General features: G+C 56.7%; 5 protein-coding genes across 5 annotated transcripts; 2 read left to right on the top strand and 3 right to left on the bottom strand.

Moving 5' to 3' along the window:
• Window positions 1–686: 686 nt before the first annotated feature.
• RPS6 (40S ribosomal protein S6) lies at window positions 687–2,375 on the bottom strand (the record flags this gene model as incomplete). The annotated part of the gene is made up of 7 exons (XM_028639810.1): window positions 687–782; window positions 846–1,013; window positions 1,245–1,427; window positions 1,503–1,607; window positions 1,716–1,802; window positions 2,048–2,116; window positions 2,310–2,375. The coding sequence occupies 7 exons, from the start codon at window positions 2,373–2,375 to the stop codon at window positions 687–689; spliced, it is 774 nt and encodes a 257-aa protein (XP_028495878.1).
• Window positions 2,376–2,480: 105 nt separating this feature from the next.
• On the top strand, window positions 2,481–2,921 carry D7B24_005660 (uncharacterized protein; the record flags this gene model as incomplete). Its single annotated transcript, XM_028639809.1, has 1 exon — window positions 2,481–2,921. One exon carries the CDS (start codon window positions 2,481–2,483, stop codon window positions 2,919–2,921), a length of 441 nt encoding a protein of 146 aa, XP_028495877.1.
• A 1,849-nt stretch (window positions 2,922–4,770) lies between these two features.
• On the top strand, window positions 4,771–5,949 carry D7B24_005659 (uncharacterized protein; the record flags this gene model as incomplete). The annotated part of the gene is made up of 6 exons (XM_028639808.1): window positions 4,771–4,834; window positions 4,892–4,934; window positions 4,986–5,026; window positions 5,109–5,260; window positions 5,339–5,464; window positions 5,524–5,949. 6 exons carry the CDS (start codon window positions 4,771–4,773, stop codon window positions 5,947–5,949), a joined length of 852 nt encoding a protein of 283 aa, XP_028495876.1.
• A 220-nt stretch (window positions 5,950–6,169) lies between these two features.
• D7B24_005658 (uncharacterized protein) lies at window positions 6,170–8,879 on the bottom strand (the record flags this gene model as incomplete). The annotated part of the gene is made up of 2 exons (XM_028639807.1): window positions 6,170–7,186; window positions 7,248–8,879. The coding sequence occupies 2 exons, from the start codon at window positions 8,877–8,879 to the stop codon at window positions 6,170–6,172; spliced, it is 2,649 nt and encodes an 882-aa protein (XP_028495875.1).
• Window positions 8,880–13,672: 4,793 nt separating this feature from the next.
• Window positions 13,673–15,882, bottom strand: D7B24_005657 (uncharacterized protein; the record flags this gene model as incomplete). Its single annotated transcript, XM_028639806.1, has 2 exons — window positions 13,673–15,382; window positions 15,439–15,882. The coding sequence occupies 2 exons, from the start codon at window positions 15,880–15,882 to the stop codon at window positions 13,673–13,675; spliced, it is 2,154 nt and encodes a 717-aa protein (XP_028495874.1).
• Window positions 15,883–16,315: the final 433 nt, after the last annotated feature.

Genomic DNA, 16,315 nt, shown 5'->3' with positions numbered 1-16,315 from the left:
ATGTGGGCAGCAACACGCGGTACTGTAGAGTAGTAACAATGATATAGTGTTTTTTTCACATGATTCCCTCCCACGTGTATAAATGTGCAACACCATGTACCCAAAGATCTCCAGCAGTCCTGCGAAATGATGCAGATGGACGGACACTTCACAATCACAATGTCTGGCTCTGCGATACCGGTCAATCATTGTGATGCATCGAAGCAGCGCTCCATACACGTGATGCACGTCTTCGAATCACAGTTTGAGTTAGGTAGATGCTTCTTGTAAACTCTCAATGAACAGAACATGAACAAGGTCAGAGATGATCATGTCTTCGTCATTATGCTACCTACCAGCTAATAAAATGGGCCCTGCCAACGTGTCACAACAGCATGGCATGAGTAGACTACTCGCTTGCCTGCCCTGGTACACCAGCCTGGTGCCTGTCCTGACTGGAGAAGCGCTTGGACGACACGCACAAAACAGGGGTTCACAAGGGCTGCCCAGCGTGAAAGAATCATGGGTATTATGCGTCAATGATGCGTTGTTCCATTGTCCCGAATGCCAATCTAGTACATTCGTGTGCCGTTTCGATGATGAACTGCCAATGAGCCACGCCAGGCTTTGTTTCCCCCTTACCACGCCGGATGCAAGAAAAATCAGAAGACCGGAGCATCTCTTTTTCGTTTTCCCAACGCCATAACTTACTTGCGCATGGAGGAAGCGCGGCGCTTGCGAGCGTCGGCCTTCTCGGCCTTCTTCTCGGCGACACGCTTGGCGAGGATCTGAGCGTACTCGTTCTGTAGAAGAGCAAATGGTCAGCATGTGTGGGCGAAAGGGAGGATTTTCATGGTAGTACGTACGGCCTCGTCCTTGACCTTCTCGGACTGGCGGCGCTTGAGCGCAAGGCGGTGGCGCTTGTGCTGGAGGCGCTGGGGGGTGACCAGGCGCTGGATCCTGGGGGCCTTGGTGTAGGCCTTCTTGCCCTCGCCCTTGGGCTGGACCTCGCGGCGGATGACGTACTTGCGGACCTAATCACGGGGGGGAAATCACAGGTTAGCAACCGACATTCTACTCGGTCTTTGTGTCATGTGTGTATAGCCCAGCACGCGGGGATTCTGCTTCTCGTCCGTCTTCCATGGGGAAGGGAACAGAGAGGCCACCCGCGGCCTTCTCTTTCTCACACTCTACCCGGCCTGCGTGAGCAGGACCGGGCAGGCGATGACGAGGTGGCTTTTCGAGGCGGATAGGAGCGCACGTACATCGTCATCCTTGGTGAGGCCGAAGAACTTTCGGATCTTGGTGGCGCGCTTGGGACCAAGGCGCTTGGGGTGAACGACGTCGGTCAGGCCGGGAAGCTCAGCCTCGCCCTGCTTGACGATGGCCAGGGCCAGGACGGAGAGGTCCTGGCCGACGATGCAACCACGGACGGACTTGCGCTTGCGCTCGCCGGTGCGGCGGGGGCGGTAGCAGGAGTGGCCGTCGGAGAGCAGGAGGCGGGTACGGTAGGGGAGCATGACACCCTGCTTCATGGGGAAACCCTGCTTGTCGTTGCCACCGGTGATGCGGAAGATGTAGCCCTTGAACTCGTCACCGAGGGAGTCGGCGGGGACCTCAGCGCCCATCTGCAAGGTTTCGCGTTAGTTTTGTTGTCATGGCTGGATGATTTCCTCGGGGTGAAAATATTCGTTCCAGTCGTGTTGAAACGTCCGAGGCGACGGGTATGTACGTACGCGCTTCTCCATGAAGATGGCGAGCTTGCGCTCATCCTCAATGTCGATGAGCTTCTGGCTGCCGTTGGCAGGGTAGGAGATGTTCAACTGTGAGAAGGATAAAATGTCAGCTCTTGACCGTCCCGCGATAAAAAAAAATGTCAGGGCGAGCGCCAGCAACGTCGAGGCCGATATCCGTATCGCAATCGAGATCGTGATAGAGTACAGACGTTCGCCGTTGTTCTGGAAGCTCAAGTAGAGTCTGTCGTACCTTCATCTTGCCGGCGCTGGGTGGTGCAAGAAATTGGCGTTGATTGTCGAAAGTCGATGGGCGTAACGAAGAGTTCACGAACTACAGGATCCACGTTCGAGGAAAAGTCGAAATGGGGGAACGAAAGAGTGTGCGCGCTAGGGTTTCCGTCCTGCCAATCACATTCGGTTAGCTCCGTGGTCCGGGCAATGGAGAAATTATTCAGCCGTTTGCTCCTTCGACAGCCAATGCACAGACCAAGGGATGTCAATGGTTGATCCAGACCTCAAGCCCCACTGGACGATCTCAGTTTGGCGCCGCCTGCCTTGCCTGACATAAGGCAGACAGGGAGCCATATAGCTTACTTGATCGCACCCATTCGTTTGATACCCGTGGTCAACTCTACGTCGACATATCTTGAGCCTGCTCATCCGTCAGGACGTTCGTGGTGTTCCACCTGTCGAGCGGTAATCCCACTCTTTACACACACTTGCTTCCACAATCATTTCATCAGAGCCCATCAACCATCAGCCAAAATGTCTCAGGTCAAGCTTTACCCCCCCAAGCCGTCACACCAAGCTGCGGACAATCTGCTGCCTCAGACCATACAAACGCCGTCAGGCCTAGCCCTTCTTGAACTTCAAGGTATAATAAATCTGCCTGAGGACGCAGTGGACTCAGACGGCAAGGCCACAAAGAGCATTCCCGTGGGTCGAATCGACTTCCCGGACTACCACCCCGATACCCAGGAGGCTGGCAGCACGGCTTGGATGAAGCGTGTTTACCTATACGTCGGTCCTCACCAGAGACTCACCGGAGAGGTCAAGAAACTTCCCAGAGCAATTGCCATTGTACGAAAAAAGGATGGCGCTAGTACCGGTCCGGATGGGGAAGAGCAACTGGAAGTCGCTGAGATTGTCAAGTACAAACTTGTCTTCTCACACCGCCCAGAGCCTGTCAACACGGAGATCTACTAGACCGAGGACTTCGACGAGCTCACAGCTTCGCAACCCAGGACCGATTCACGAAGCTCTGCGCCGCAATACGGCATCAGTCCTGCATAGTAAGATCGACCAAGCCGTCGAACCCGCAACTCACTGGTGGCTCCCAACCCTGGACTGCCGACCTCATTTCGAGCCTCCTGTAGTCTGAAGGTCCGCATCATGGTTGATGGTGAGGGGACATCAGTTGCATTAGACTATCGCCTTCGGCCCTTCTTGTCAAGGATGTGACGAGGCCTTTTGCATTGCGGATCGCATCTTGTGAGCAAGCTTACGAACACCGTCAAGTGGCATGCCATATCGAGTGTGAGAGCTCGAGCCGACTATCCGATTCTTGACACATCTACAGCATCTTGAAAGGCTCTGAGCACCGCGGACACTCGATCAAGTACCCAGACAACCTACAGAGGAGTAGCACATGGCACAGTGCCAGAGGTTTACAAGAACAAGCAAGTCTGTTGAGGCATGCACAGCTTGCCGATGTTATGTTTAGGAGGACCACCGATCTCTCGTAGGGTCCAGCGGCAGACTCTTGGGCGGTCTTACCAGACCAGGTAGCTCGGTCGTATTGGATGGGCAGTGTGGGCGCAGTCCTCGTCAGCAGCGGCTTATGTTTGCTGAAATGCCGGCACGGTTCCGCAGAGGATCTAACAGCGCGTATTGAGGCCCTGCCTCAACGATCCTTCGAACATCTTCCCGGAAGACTATCAGGTCCCCGGTGCAGACCAGCATAGATTATTCGGCGACGGCCCGTCGGCTATTGAACCGCTACTACTGCCGCCTCAATCTCCGCCATGAAACCGAATTGGGTTATGGTAGCGACAGCGCTCTTGCGGCCGCGTTCCAGAAACTTGGGTCGTAGCTGTCAACACCAGTGTCTGAAGGATGGAACTGCTGCATCCGCGACTCTCGGCGACTGCCTTTGTCTTTCGCTGGCGCTGCCAGCACATTACATGGGATTATCCTTGAGGATCACAAGCATTTAGGAGCGGTCCAATCTCGAACTTCAAAGGCCTCGTAAGCCAAGAGGTCAGGGAACCAAAGCGTAACACTCAACCTGTATGAGACCTCACCTCTAAACCTAGTTCAAACGCCATTTTTTCGGCACACATGACTACCTAACTTTTGAAACAGATACGTCTGTCTTCCTTGTTTGTAAACCTCTGACACTTGCGTTTGCCGTAAATTTTTTGGTTGCCCACAGGAGCACCTCCTGAACCCATTGTGAGGGTTACAGGTCCCGTGGAAAGCATCGTTGTTTAGTGCCCGAAGGTAGCGAAGGTTGCCTCATCGCCACTGAGAACCAACATATGTTTCCTCCTGCTGGACCTAAGGACCTACTTAAGTATGTCCCTCCTCTTCCGGTAGTCTGGGAAGGTTGAATCTTGCAGGAGGCTTGTTTCTTAAGTTCCACATGGATCAAGTAGCAGCGAGGGTCTCAGTTGCTGGGCTCCATAGGAGACAAAATTCATGCAAAGTGTCATGGCAATTGACACGGCAACAAGTCAAGATCAGCCTAGTTCAAAGTAAACGATGCCGAACAGTTTTACTCCGACGTAGGCCAAGATTTTCCCCTATTAATTGACCAACATTGATCCGTGGTCATACTCGAGAATATAGCTGTCTTATCGATCCAGGGGCTCAAGGGGCAGATCGTGGCTCGGGTGTCGCTGACTCAGCACCAAGGCCGATTTCCCCGCGGATGCGATAACCATCATGGAAAGTGGCTCGAAGGAGAGGTGCCTTGCTCTACACCGCGCTGAAGCTCGCCGTCACCAGTGTCCTTCCCTCGCTTGCGAATCCATTCTCATTAAAGCAGTCCAACATGCTCATCAAGGAATCTTACGTCGATGTGGCGACCTCCGCCGACGGCAAGGATGGTTCCATGCGTATGCTTCCCTCGTATCATCTCATCTCACGTCCGTCCCATGGCTAACCGATCACAGGAATCTACGTCTTCCACCCCAGCATCCCTGGATATCCCAACGCGTAGGCCTCCCCGTGAAGGTCAGCAGGCCTAGAAAACTGAAATTTTACAAGCAAATTTCCCGGCGTCTGCCTCTTCTCCGAGATCTACCAAGGTAACACAATCATCACGACCCCTCCAATGGCGGGGTAGGCTGTCCTCCCAGTAACACCGGAGACTGAACCGCTGTCTCACAGTGACCGGCCCCGTCGCGCGCTTCGCCCGCCAAATCGCCGGCCAGGGCTACATCGTCGCCGCGCCGTCCTCCTACCACGACTTCACCGGCCCCGAGGCCCTGGCCTACGACGTCCCCGGCACCGACAAGGGCAACGCCTGGAAGGTTGAAAAGGTCAGACGAACGGACACCCCACGGAGCCCGCATGCCTCTAGCTGCAAGCGAGACTAACAGCCCTCCCCTCCCCTGCAGACCCTCGAGTCTTATGACGAGGACTCCCGCCGCACCGTCGACCACCTCCTCACCCTGCCGACGTGCACCGGCCTCATCGGCAGCACAGGCATGTGTCTCGGCGGCCACCTCGCCGTGCGCGCCGCCGTACGTCCCCTTACCCCCCCTTTTCTCGCATGAGTTCCGTACCAACGCGCACCCGATAGCTCGACCCCCGCATAACGGCCTGCACGTCCTACTTTGCAACCGACATCCACACGCGCACCCTGGGCCCGCACACGGCCGCCAACGCCGCGGCCGACGGCCCCGACGGCAGCGCCCACACGCTCGACCGCCTGCCGCGCCTCGCCCACGCCGAGGTGGCCATGATCTTCGGCGTCAAGGACACGCACGTCCCCGCCGCGGGCCGCGACCTCATCCGCGCCAAGCTCCGCGACGCCGGCGTCACGACGTCGTTTTACGAGTTCGCCTGGGCCCAGCACGCCTTTATCCGCGACGAGCTCAGCAAGGGCCGCTACGACCCGGCCATCACAAAGGTGTGCTTTGAGGTCTTGCTCGAACTATTCGGACGCGTGCTCAAGACGGATCTTGGGCCGAAGGAGAACATTGGCGAGGTGGAGCATGTCTGCTAAGAGAGAGAGAGAGAGAGAGAGAGAGAGAGAGGTGGTCAGGGTGGTGGACAAGTCTCTATAACATCAATCAGGCATCACACTTTTCATGGAGGAAAACACACTACAATAATCAGGTTGGTTCATTCATGATTCTGCATTCTTGTTATGGTGTCTATGTCATTACGGCCCATCTAGGGGCCTCGTCGTAAAACTTCCTGCCGTGGCTCTTCGGTCAATGCCTCTACCGTTGGGGAGCCGGCCCCTGATTCTGTCCCTGGCCCTGGCCCTGACGGCCGTACGGCTGGCTCTGCAGCGGGTGCGGCCTGCTCTCGACCGGGCTCAGGTTGTTGCCAGCCGTGAAGCTGTACGCGGACGAAGGCATCCGGTTCACGCCGGTTGTGTTGTTGTGATATCCGCTTCCATATGCTTCGGTCGAAGACTCCTCGTCATAGGTCCGAAGCCGCGAGGTTGTTGGGGCCAGATGGGCGCCGTGGCCTTCTGGCTGGCGCGAGTCAACCAGGGAGAGGTTTGAAAGACCCTCGCCAGCCTTGCGTCTACCTCCACGCGTGCTAGCGCGCTTCACGAGCTCCGAATGACTGCGATCCATGTCGTTAGAACGGCGGTGATCCTCGGATCGACGTCCTCGGACATCCGAAGGTGTTTGATCGTCGCCCAGTCGGTAGCCCCACTCCTCGCCGTCTGCAGGGTCTCTAACATTAAGTCCCGCCATGGCTTGCCTCTCCTTGGTCGAGTCGGAATCGGCACCAGCGGCGGTCTCCGTCTCGTGCGGAATCAAGCGCGCAGCCTCCTTTTTCTTGGCCGCTTCGTCGCGGGACGCCGCAGCAATCTCATCGGAGACAGAAACAGAGTATGTGGGGTTGGTAGGGCCACCAAGAGCCTCGGCGCCACCGCCAGGCGCGTAGATGGGGACCTTCTTGAGAGACAGGACCAGGGCGCACATGAACTTGGAACGACGGGTGGCGCGAACAATCTCGTTGTGCCAGTTCGACTTGTGCTTGATGACAACATCGAGGGCGAGCTTGTCCAGGTCGCCAACGCTACTGACACCCATGGCAACATCGGGCTGGAAGTCGCGCGAGTTGTCCGAGTGGCGAACAAACGCCTCCATCTCGTGGCGAAGTGTCTCAATGTCCTCAAAGGACGTGTCGTACGAGATGTGAATGGTGATGACCTCCTTCATGGCCTTGCTGCGGGACACATTCTCAATCCACAAATTGTTCAAGACAATGTTGGGAACCTGCCATTGGTCAGTCAAAACTCGAAATACGGTTGCCTCTGGCTGGGCAGAACGAGCGTACCTGTACGACCTGCATCTTGTCGATGCGAGTGAAAACAGTGTACAAAAGAGAGATCTTGTCAACGACCAGCTGCAGCTTCTCCGAGCCCTGAATGTCGACGCGGTCGCCGACATCATAAGGGTGCTTGACGAACAAGAAGATGCAGGAACCGAGGAACTCTTGCGTGGTGACGGCGAAGACGAAAGACAGCGACAAGAGGGCCGTGCCAGCAGTAGCAACAGTCGTAAGGAAGCTGCTCTGGAACCACGCGAGGAAGATAAAGATGACGATGAGGAGGACCACGAACATCAGAACCTTATCGAAAACACGCAGGGCCTGGCCAATGTCTTTCATGCCCTCGGTGATTGCCTTGCGCTCCTTGCTCACTTCGACAATGGAACGAGTCATTTCGTCAAGACTGATGTCGCCATTCATATCCCCGTCAATGGCGTTGAAAGCCTCTTCAGCTTCATCCTTGTACGAGGGGCCGAGGACTTCTTGAACATCTTCGAGGTACAGTGAGTCGTTGCCCTCGCACACGAAAGCCATCCAGATGCGGCGTGCCAGGGCTTCGGAGGACTTGGTCTTCTCGAGGGCCTCAATGACGATGGAGTGGGCCGAGTTGGGGTTGAAGACCTGCTTGCCAGTGATCTCGGACGCAACGTTGCCAAAGGCTGCCGTCACCTTGTCGCCGACACGACCAATGTTGCCGACAAACTTGAGGGGCACAGCGGCTCCGCCAACTTTCTTGCCAGTCTGGGCGAGGATCGAGTCGGAGATGATGTCGTCGTCCTCCTCAAACTCGGCGCAGTACATGGGGAAGAGGGTGCGAGAGGCGTCGTACAGCAGGCCGAGGAGGTGCACCTCGCGCTTGCAGGCCTTGATGCGAAGGGCGAAGGACCGCTGGTGATAGGAGATACCAATCAGCTGGACAATGGCCTTCTCGGCAAGGTAGACGGCGGCAGATGAGAACAGGGCGCCGAGAATGGTCACGATGACCTTAACCCAGTGGACGTTGTTGAAGCCGCCGAACAGTCCGCGAAAGGTGAGCCAGGAGGCGAGCGCCCAGAAGAAGAAGGACATGGGAATCTGGAGGTTCTGTAGGACCGTAGCATACTTGCGCGTGCCCGTGCTGACGACACCGACGACGAACATGAAGACGCGCGGAAGGAGCCAGGCGACGACCTTGCCAGCCCACAAGGTGAGCCACGCAATCTCGATCCACAGGAAGAGACGGAAGAGCGCAGGGCCGGGGGTTCTGTTGCCATCGCCGTCCTTGCTGCTCCTGCCCACAGGAAGGTCATTCCTGTGGCCTGTGATGGGGAGGACAACCAGAGGAATGGCGAGAAGAATACCGATGGGGATAATGTAGACGAGGTAGCGGGTAACGACTGAGGCGCCAATGATCTTCTTGTAGAGTCGGCCCATGGCGTTGAGCGAAACTTCTTCGGAGCCACCTGTATCGTTTCTCGAGAGCGCCTTGCCCTTGCGGCGACCGGCGCGGCCCCGGGCATGCAGCTGCTGTTTCTCGTCGGGTGTTTCTTGGCCAGAACCGGAGCCGTCCATGGCGATGTTCATGTTGGGGCGGCGAGCGCCTGTGGAGCTGGCATGGCTCTTCACCTGCGTGAGAGGAATGCCTTGATCCTGCACCATTTCTTTGGAATGGCTGCGCCGAATGGGGATGAAGCCGCTGTGTCGGGGGGAGAGGGTCATCGAGGCAGCCCCGGCGGCAATGGTCGGAGGCGTTACTAGGCTTTTAGTTGGGGAGGAAAGAGAGCAAGGGCGCGGACCCTGAGGAGTGAATGACGATGCTCGGCAGGTGAGTAGCTTGGACGAGGGGATCCGGATCCACACCTCTGTGTTGTTGGGAGAGAGTTGCTGGGTATCGAAACGTCCGTTCGAGTGCACACGAGACGAGATGGCGTCCCAACGTCAAACGTCGAAAAGAGAAGTCGGGGCGAGAAGACCCTAGGTGAGCGAGTCCAATGACGACGAGGCCAATTCCAAGTAACGACTGACTGGCGAGGGGACTTGGTCTTCGTCAAATTGCGGTCGAGGGAATTGGGGGGGAAGAAACAAGGAAATAGTAAATAAGAGGAATAGGAGGAATAGGAAGGAGGGCTGAGAGGGAATTGACAGAAGCGAGCGTGTGAGGCGGCGGATCAGCAAGGCATTTCAAGGAACGTGGAAATCGACAATCTGAAGCACCTCACAAGCCGGCTGCAAGACGAGGATGACGATCGGTAGGGGTCCGCTGGAGCACGACTGCCAGTTCCGTCTACAGTACGCCAGCGATCAGGGGACACAGTCTGGACACGGTCTGGTGGATCCACAGTGAAGGGCCTTCGGTGGGGTCCTCGGCCTGCAGGGGGCGCGCCACGGTTGCCACTGTCTAGCGTTTTCCTTGGTTCGTGCCTGCTTCGTGTCTCCGTGGGCATCCCTTCCCACGCCTACCCACTGCGTCTACCCACGGCATCGACCCACCGGCAAGGCGTGCCAGGCGGCTGGCGGCCACCGGCTTTCAGGGGCGTGAGACAGCTAACGGGCAACAGCCAGGCGGCCGCCTGTTCCTTGTTTCATGCTCGAGGAACCACAGAACTACAGAGGGCCCAGTCAGCGAATCATCGCCTGGCCCTGGGAGGCACTGGGAAGGGTTCCGCACCACCAGCACCATCCCCAGTCCCACCAAGCAAGCAATCCATGTACACATCAATCTCCATTTCCACTGCTGCTCTCGACACACTCGACTCGTCCATGCCGTACCGGCTTTTGTCCGACGCCCTCGCCCACGCTTCAAGCAAGGCGACGCGTACTCCCGTACCCAAGCAAGATACCCGACCACTTGGCTTGCCCCGTCTTGGTTTGCTTTCGAACGGCCTGGCCATTCCAGCCAGCCAGCCAGCCAGCCAGCCAACCAGCCAACCGCCATGACAAACTTTGACCGCCAACGAAATCCGCATTGGGGACCAGGCCTCCTGGTTCGCCCGCCGCGCGCTTACATACTCGCCGTTTCTCCTGGCATGATTCCATCGCTGGCCTGCACACACGGAGGCTGAAAAAGGTGTTCAATGGACCACAACGACACAGACTACCAAGCACATGGCGCATGTAGACTGAGAAGGGGGGGAAAAAACAAGGGCTGTGAGCCAGCCACAGTGTGTTTGCGCGAGTCACCGCACCCTGTTTTTCTTTCGATTCTGCTCCAGCGTGCCCGTCAACCCGGATCGTCGCCCCAACCTGGCTAGGCAAAGTTGCAGCGGGCTTCCCACCACTGCTACGTCCCTACCAAGATTTCAACCCTCCAGCGGACCTGGAGGATATGAGCTTAAGCGAGGCTCCCTGCGCTGATCATCTCGTACCAGACACCAGCAACGTAATGCTCCAAAATAAATCGAGAACGGCAATCGCACAAATCGAGCATCGCCCTATTTCAATACGAGCAGAGAGAGTCGCCGTGCGGTGCTGCTCCTTCTGCGACGCCAAGCGACCGTCCAAATTCCATGTCTCCATTCCGTCTTACACGGACTCCTTAACGACCATGTGAACAAACAAGGAGGGCGGCGCCCCGTCCTTGCGTAGGTTGGACGAAACATCCGTAGCCCAGGCGGCAGCCGAACGCCTGGACGCTTCCACGCAACGTCAAAAAGCGAGCCAGGCTCTCTACCTCAGACCACCGTCGATGGTCAGTGTGCAAGGGCGCCAGCATAACCTGGTGCCTCAATGCTCTACGGAACCGTTTCGTGATGAACCGTTCGCTGCCTCCCTCCCGCTGCCGCCGTCAGAAATGGTCCTTGCGCCGATGTGCCGTCTGTTGAGAATTTGACCACTGGAAACCCCATCAGTTGAGTGCGCCGGCGCCCGGCGCCAGGCCACAACGGCATCAGCTAGCACTGTCGCCGTCTGGTTGGCATTCGTCACTGCTAGACACGACGGCCAGTCACTAACTCTCAAACTCTGCCGCGTGAGATCTTGGCTTCCCGAGCTATGGGGCACTGTGCCCCTTTCTAACATCAGGGGCCGAATGATGTAAAGTGCGTGCCAAAAAGCAATGTTTCTCAAAATTGCTGGCCCATGAATCGTGAAACATGGGCAAGCAAGGAGCCTTTGTCCTGGCATAGGAATTACCGACCATGATACTGAGCTCGAGCGACTATGCATCACGCACAGGCAACAGCAGTAGCCCGGGCATCGGGCGCCGTGTTCGTAGCAGAGCATTGGCTGATTGTGCTCTCTGATGGATTGGCTTCTCGCGCGGCCTCGGCTCTCGCTCTCTCGATCGCACATCGATGCTCCGATCAAAGTCTGCAGACTGTGAAAACAGTACAAACAAATATCCACTCGAAGAAGGTGATCATGTCCCTAATTGATCCCTCAACTACGTGTGTTGACATGCCGTCCCGCCCGTAGCGCCATCACAAGACGCGCCGTCTGCGCCATCAGGGGCTGATCCTCAGCTGCTGTTCCCACCATACACTGTGCTCCTGGAATGGGAACGACCCTTTATCCAGGAGGCTGCATGGCGGGCTGTCACTCTACTCTCATTGGATCATTTCATCTTGACTACTCCAACCTCACACATCGAGAGGGCTGAGCCCCGACGGCCTCGCGTGGATCGCGAACAGTCTAATGGGATAGGCAGCTTTTTCGGCTTTGAACATCCGATGTTGTGAAGATCAATCGACATCATGGACGGACTGTGAAGGCTTCCGAGATCGAAGTACGGGGTCTGACGTTCTTGTGCGGAACACTAGTAAGCTGCTCTGACCGGTCCCAAACTGGGCCGATTGCTAGAGATATCTCGTCATTGGCGATGGTCCGACGCCAGTGACTTGGGATACGTCAGTTCGGATATTTTTAAACGACATGGAAGAAGAGAGCTGGTTGCAGATGTGATCCCGATTCCTACATCATGAGTCCCAGTTGCCCATATTTTCTGCTGGAGCCGATCAGCACCTGGAAACCCACAATGGCTGCATCTCCATCCTCGGCGCTTTATGCTATTTGGCCACTCTTCAAGCTTTGGATCGCTGGGGAACATGCACCTTATCGTGTGGGTTCGTGTTACTTCGTGGCTTGACCGGACCGATGACGTGAGGCGGTTGGCAAGTTCCGTCTGGGCCGTTACGGCTTGGGTCTCCCAGGCTATGCATCGCCATCACCATTACGAAGTGGCTGCCTCCCCATGCACCGAGACAGAGCAATGCTAGGAAAGTGGCCCTCTACACATGCTGCGTCGCGTAACAAGTTTTGGGGGTTGCCAAAGGTGCGAGCTCGGTTCTGCAGAAGCGCTATGAGTCGCCTCGTGAGACGCTCCTAGCACATACGACCATACCTACTGGAAAGCTCGGGATCCCGTCCGCTCTCCCATCGATAAACCAGTAAGGGCTGAACTAGTAGTTGGGTGGGTGACCACCAGCGAATCCTCGGTGTTGTATGTTTTGCTTTTTGACCGTCGCATGGTGAGCGACAGACATGTCGTGGTCGGGGTTCTCGTGCTGGCTGGGGAGAGAGTGTCTGGCGTAACGGAGATTTCGTTGGAATTTCTGGCCAATGAAACAGGCTTCTCGTTGATTTTGGCACAAAGCCTCCCGCGTGCGGTTTCTTTTGGGGAGTGCCATGCACAGGGCGCTTCCAGACTTTCGACGAGGCGTGGATGGGTAGGGATGGCTTATAGGATCTTACAGGTACTACCGTATAGATCCCTCAAGCGGTGTCTTCTTGATTGCTCAACGGCTATCAAGTCGAAGCACAAACTGGTCCGGAAGGGAAGACAGTACAGCCTAAGTGCTGGAAACCGAGCCAGTGTTGAGCCAGTCCAGTGCAGTCCTCTTCCCTCCTTCGTCGAGGACTTCTCTGCAACCGGCTTACGCGCCACTCCGCATGGAAAGACACACGCGGCCGATTCAATTGACGATTGGCAGTTGCAGAGCCACTCTGGTCGCGAGCTTCATCGAAAGTGCCGTTGCGCCGGGTTGTGCTCGCTTGATGGAGGATGACACCATCTGGTAAAGCATGCTCGAGTCCAAACAGACTTGTGACTCTTTGAGACACTAGAGAAAAGACCGACTGGGTTAAAAACAGTGACTGGATCACGACCGAACATCCACGTTGTTTATGCTTAGCATGCCGGCGGTGCTCGAGCCTTATCATCGCTGCATGCACTAAACCATCTCGCCACATGAGCATCGGTATATCGAAGGACAATAGCACCGCCGTGCAAAGCTTGGGGGGGCCGACGCATCTCTTTGGCAGCTGAAGTTGGCATTACCAGGGGCAAACGACACGCCAGTCGGTATCATGAATCAGGTGTATATTGGTCAAAGGATACATTGAATTTATTTGTTGAGCAACATGCAAATGTACGTGTTTTAAACCGTATCCAACCGAGGACAGAAAAATACATCGTGAAGGGGCACAATATACAGAGACCAGCCACATTCCCACGCTTACGGGTCCAACATGCTCAATACCTTTTTCTTCATTGCCGCGAGTTCCGCGTCCTTAGCCCGCATCTCTTTCATCAGATTCTCGTACTTCTTTCGCCACAAGCCGCCACTGCCCTTGGTGGTGCCCGGGTCATCTTCAGCCTCGCTCACGTCGGGCGACCTTTGCCACCGCTCATGCTCTACAGTCTGCGCCATCCTATACGTCCCCTTGACACTGCCCAGCCGGTAGACCCATGAGCACTCAAAATGCGTGCGGTCCTCGTATTCAATGAGCCGCCTGACTTGCATCTTATCAGTCGTCATGAGCATCGTCCCCCCGGCCAAGGCAGCGACATTGATGAGGAAGGCAGCGTGAGAGGCGGCCGCCGCGTAGAGGGCCTCTATGATGCTAGCAACAAGCGCATGAGCCTCGTCGAGACTGCAGGGCGGTGTGCGTTTACCGCTCGCATCGTACCAATCGGCGCGCAGAACCTCGCTATGAAAGTAGCCAAATGTGGCGTCAATGTTGGTGCGTTCCTCCATATCGTCGAAAAACCCCAAAGGAGTCACGCGGGGTGCGGGGTCAAGACTAGGGACTTCGTGATCGGTTGTCTCAAAGTTGAATGCTGGGTTCGACGTGTATTGCTGTGCGGTTGGACGCGGGTTCGACGTGGCAGCAGCGGCGCGAGCGACATTCGTCGGAGCAGCGGTGCTGGAGAAAGCCTGGTTCATATAGCCTCCATGGTTAGGATTCGGTTGGCCGTTGACCACGACCTCGGGAGGTAGTTGCATGTTCGGCGGCGGGAAATAGGGACGGGGCGGTGTGGCAAGTCGCACCGAGCCTCCAACGCGCTCGGGCACTTGGAGTGATATGCTGGGCTTGGTCGGTCTTTGGGTGTGAACCGGGAAATCTGGAGGTAGAGGTGCTGTAGGGGGTATAGGGGTCGGTATAGAAGGGGCACCTATCGGTGTGCCGGCCAAGGAAGTGTTTGAGGGGGGCGTATGCATCGCCGGGGTGATGGCTTGGTCGCTGCCATCAGGTACAGAAGAATCGTAACCCGGCTCAGCTGCTGAGCCTATGGGGTGTGCAGATTTGTCCATGATGTTCCGATTCATGGGCGGCCTGCCACGAGCCTTGCCATTGGCATTGCCTCCGAGCCCGCGACTACGCCATGCTGAGGAGACAACTTTTGCGCCGTGGCGGCGCTGCTGATGTGTTTTACCCTTGGGAGTCACGGCCGACATGGGCTCGTTGGAATCCCCCCAGAAATTATCTCGGGTCGTGGGCGTGATAGCGGAGAGAGGCCCGGGAGGGTACGCTGTCAAAGGGGTTTGCGCGTCTGGTTCATGCAGCCAGGGACCTGCCCCTTGGCCGGGACGCAACAGGGAATCGGGCGGCCGTGCAGTAAAACGGCCTCTGGCATCGGGATGCGCCGACCAAGGGCCAAGACTGTTGCGGGCAGCACCGTACTCTTCTGAGGCTGGCGACTCTATTCTGGGGCGCTGTGAGGGCGACTCGTTCAAGCTCTCCTCCTCGGCCCGTTTCTTCCCTCGTTTGGGGCGTGCTTGGGGCACCAAGGCACGCAAGGCCATGTCATCCACGGGGGCGACACCATCTCGTCCCTCTTGGTAGATGGGGGTCGGATCGGTGGGGATATCAGTCCAGTAAGGATGAGGAATGCTCATGAGATACTCAAAAAAGGCATCCACATGCATCGAGTGCATCCAGCGCTGAGCAGCAGTTAGCAGCGAGCATCAGGAGGGCGACAGCATGGCTCAGTTGATACCTTTAGCCTGACGGCATACTGTTGAATCTTCTGGGAGCTCTCCCCTTTGTCCTTATCGGGCGGATCGACGCCGAGCTTGAGTGCAAGCTCAGCCCAGGTCTTCAGTTCTTTCGTCTCGAGTTGCCTCACGAGCAAGAAGAGGTTAAAGGCAGTGAAGGACTTGCCGCCGGATTTCGGCAAGGCACGAAACGCTTCTCGCAAAGTACCCGTGTCCGTCTCCAGGGGTACGGCGGGGTTGCAGTACATGATGAAGGAGACGAAAGCATCTTCGAAGGTCGCCGCGTCCACATGCCTGCTTGGAAGTGTAGGGCGGATGAGCAATGGTGCGGCTGCGTGCTGCCTCGCTCGGGCGGGGTAAGACGGCGATTGCATCACGTGGCCCTGCCCATTTGCGTGTCTGTTGGGCGGAGGTTGCGAGGGTGGTTGAAGATGAGCTGAAGCCATCGCGAGGTGTAGTGCAGCCAGGGAGCTGAGCGTCACATCATTGGTGGCTGCATGCGAGTTACAGCAGCACTTGGGTTGGTATGGCTGCAGACTGATGCCAATGGATGCTGAGGTCGATGCCGGTACAGGTGCGGTCAATCGCTAGGGTGGTGCCAGACATGACAGGGCGCGGGCGCGGACCTCGTGAGGGGGGGTATTGTCGCGAGACGAGTCACGGCAACAGTCGATGAAGTTGACTGTTCCTGTTACCCAGAGAGACGGCAACGGCGCTGAGGTTGAATTGGGAGTACTAAATTTAGCTCGTGGGCTCATGAGCATTGGGGGCCTGCCCGCTGCCTGTCGCCCACTGTCTCTTGCCCACTCTCTATTGCCCACTGCCTACCTCAGGAGGTACCTAATGCTGAGCTACTCCCGAAACCGTATTAGAGGGGGC

This window comes from Verticillium nonalfalfae (genome assembly GCF_003724135.2).
Source record: "Verticillium nonalfalfae strain VnAa140/NRRL 66861 chromosome Unknown scaffold_36, whole genome shotgun sequence".
Classification (NCBI taxonomy): Eukaryota; Fungi; Ascomycota; class Sordariomycetes; order Glomerellales; family Plectosphaerellaceae; genus Verticillium; species Verticillium nonalfalfae.
The sequence above is the reverse complement of the archived record's forward strand: the minus strand, read 5'-3'. Positions and strand labels throughout refer to the sequence as shown.